The sequence below is a fragment of the Sinocyclocheilus anshuiensis genome, unplaced genomic scaffold (genome assembly GCF_001515605.1).
Source record: "Sinocyclocheilus anshuiensis isolate Anshui unplaced genomic scaffold, SAMN03320099.WGS_v1.1 scaffold392, whole genome shotgun sequence".
In the NCBI taxonomy this organism is placed as follows: Eukaryota; Metazoa; Chordata; class Actinopteri; order Cypriniformes; family Cyprinidae; genus Sinocyclocheilus; species Sinocyclocheilus anshuiensis.
In genome coordinates, this window is record NW_015557091.1 from 3993770 (window position 1) to 3996022 (window position 2253).

Below are 2253 nucleotides of genomic sequence, written 5' to 3' on the forward strand. Positions count from 1 at the left end.
ACAAAGATTTTTAAAAATGAAAAATTAAAGGATTAAAATGTAAAAGATTATTATTGTGTACATAAATATAAAAATGCCTACATGTCATAATGGATAGTCTTTGCATGTATCAGAATTACATGCACGAGCAGATCCGTTCCCTCACTAGAGAAGCGTTCAGTTTTTCCGCTTGCAAATTCCGCAATGTAAATAGCGAATCCGCCATGGCGCGAGCGCAACTGGCTTTTAAAGGGAATGGGAGATGAGACTCTGATTGGTTTATGGCACGTTACGCCCAAACACATCCATTACTCATTAAGAGAATAGGGACAACCCTTTTAGACTAGCAAAAGTGGATTCGGAAACGCCCTAAGCGCAATTGCGACGTGCGCTTTAGACCATGCGCTTAGATCGGTAAAATAGGGCCCATAACGTTGCAATTAAGAGAAATAAAGTCATATAGTGAGGTATAAATTCACAATTATTAGAAAAGTTGCAATTGTGAGTTACATATGAGTCACAATTCGAGACTTCTGACACACTTTGAGAAAAAGTTACATTATGAAAAATAGTGTCACAATTATCTTTTTTTTAAAACTCTGAGGCAGAAAGAGGCTTCCATATGTTTGCACTCATTTAATGCAAGCACTAAAAGGGAAACAAATTCATATAGGAACAAACATTTTCTGTAATATACGAAGACAAAAAAACACACATATCCACAAGTTAAGTCCATTTTGAAATCAATAGGTAAGTATTTGCATCAACCTGCCATAAACCTCTCAAATGCAAACACAGACACATACGCTCTCCACATATGCGAGCAGCTGAGATATTCTGAGCTCTAGATGTGAGCTCGGTCTGCAAGAATGCCAACAGAACCGGTCAGGGAAATGTGAAGTGCTGCTTCAGTCATAAGTTGCGTGATGGTAACTGTTATTAGTTGACAGGACCAATATTTCCACACACACAAAGCAAGGGCAGAGCGATCCAAAATGACACCATAGAGAATATGACCACTGCGCTAGCGTGGAGCAGGGACTATCGGGATTGGACGGTAAACAGCGTGGATGTCCAATGTGTCTGCCACACTGGCGATTCAAGGTCACGTGATCTCAGCGAAGGTGATGTGATTCTGTTGACAGAGCGAGAGAGAAAAAAAACAACGTCAAACTTAAGCACATCAAACACATTAAATCTGCTTGGAAGTGTAAAAACTCTTTTAGACGCAAACTGTTTCCATACAGGGTTTGAGGAGAAAAACATTTACACTTCACACAAGTGTGATTACTAGCAGCAGCTGTTTAGCACTGTACCTAAATTCACTGCTAAATGTTTTTCCAGTAAGAACATCCTTTTTTTCTTTTTAATTAACCTCTTCAAATTGTTACATTAATGCTTACAACATGAAAAAATATTTGCCAACATTAAAATGTAAAAGATTAAATTTTTATGTATCTTAATAAATATTATAAATATATTTAATAATTTCTTAATACTTTAAATACATTAATTAAAATTTGATATATTCACTAAAACAAGTGAACAAGTATATCTTCTGAGATGCAATTTCACTTAAGTAAATCTTAAGGATGTTTATATATTTTAACTGGAAAAAAATACAAAAATATAGAAAAAAAAAGAAAAACAAAGCCTTCATGTTACTTTTTTTTTTTTTGGCAATTACACTACCATTTTTAATGTTTTTGAAAGAAGTCTCTTCTGCTCACCAAGGCTGCATTTATTTTAGCAAAAACACAGTAAAAACCATAATATTGTGAAATTTTATTATAACTGTTTTCTATTTTAGTATTAGTGTAATTTATTACTGTAATGCAAAGCTGATTTTTCAGCATCATTACATCTTCAGTGTCACATGATCCTTCAGAAATCATTCAGATATGCTGATTTGCTGCTCAAGAAACAATTATAATTGTTAAAAACAGTGCTGCTTTTTTTTTAGGATTATTTAATGAATAGAAAGTTTTAAATAACTTTTTTAAAAATAGAAATCTTTTGTAACATCATACATGTCTTTACTGTCACTTTTGATCAATTTAATGCATCCTTGTTGAATAATATCATTAATTTCTTTAAAAAAATAAATTATTAAACTTTTTACTCAAATTTTTTTTATTATTAAAATTGTTGTATTAAATTATAAAAATACAAGCCTTTCACTGAGTCTCAGAATTTAGGACTCCACATGATCACTTTAGAAATGCAATGAAATGTGTGTGTGTGTGTGTGTATATATATATATATATATATATA

The 2253-nt window shown here is 32.4% G+C and overlaps 1 protein-coding gene across 3 annotated transcripts in view; it reads right to left on the reverse strand.

The window, feature by feature from the left end:
* Positions 1-600: 600 nt before the first annotated feature.
* The window catches only part of LOC107677304 (phospholipid phosphatase-related protein type 5-like), a 61928-nt gene continuing 60275 nt past the window's right edge, over positions 601-2253 (reverse strand). For all 3 annotated transcript variants that reach the window (XM_016472172.1, XM_016472171.1, XM_016472173.1), the window contains one exon: positions 601-1114. In XM_016472172.1, the coding sequence (XP_016327658.1) occupies positions 1085-1114 (30 nt within the window). In that variant the 3' untranslated portion in view covers positions 601-1084. The remainder of the gene's footprint in view (positions 1115-2253) is intronic.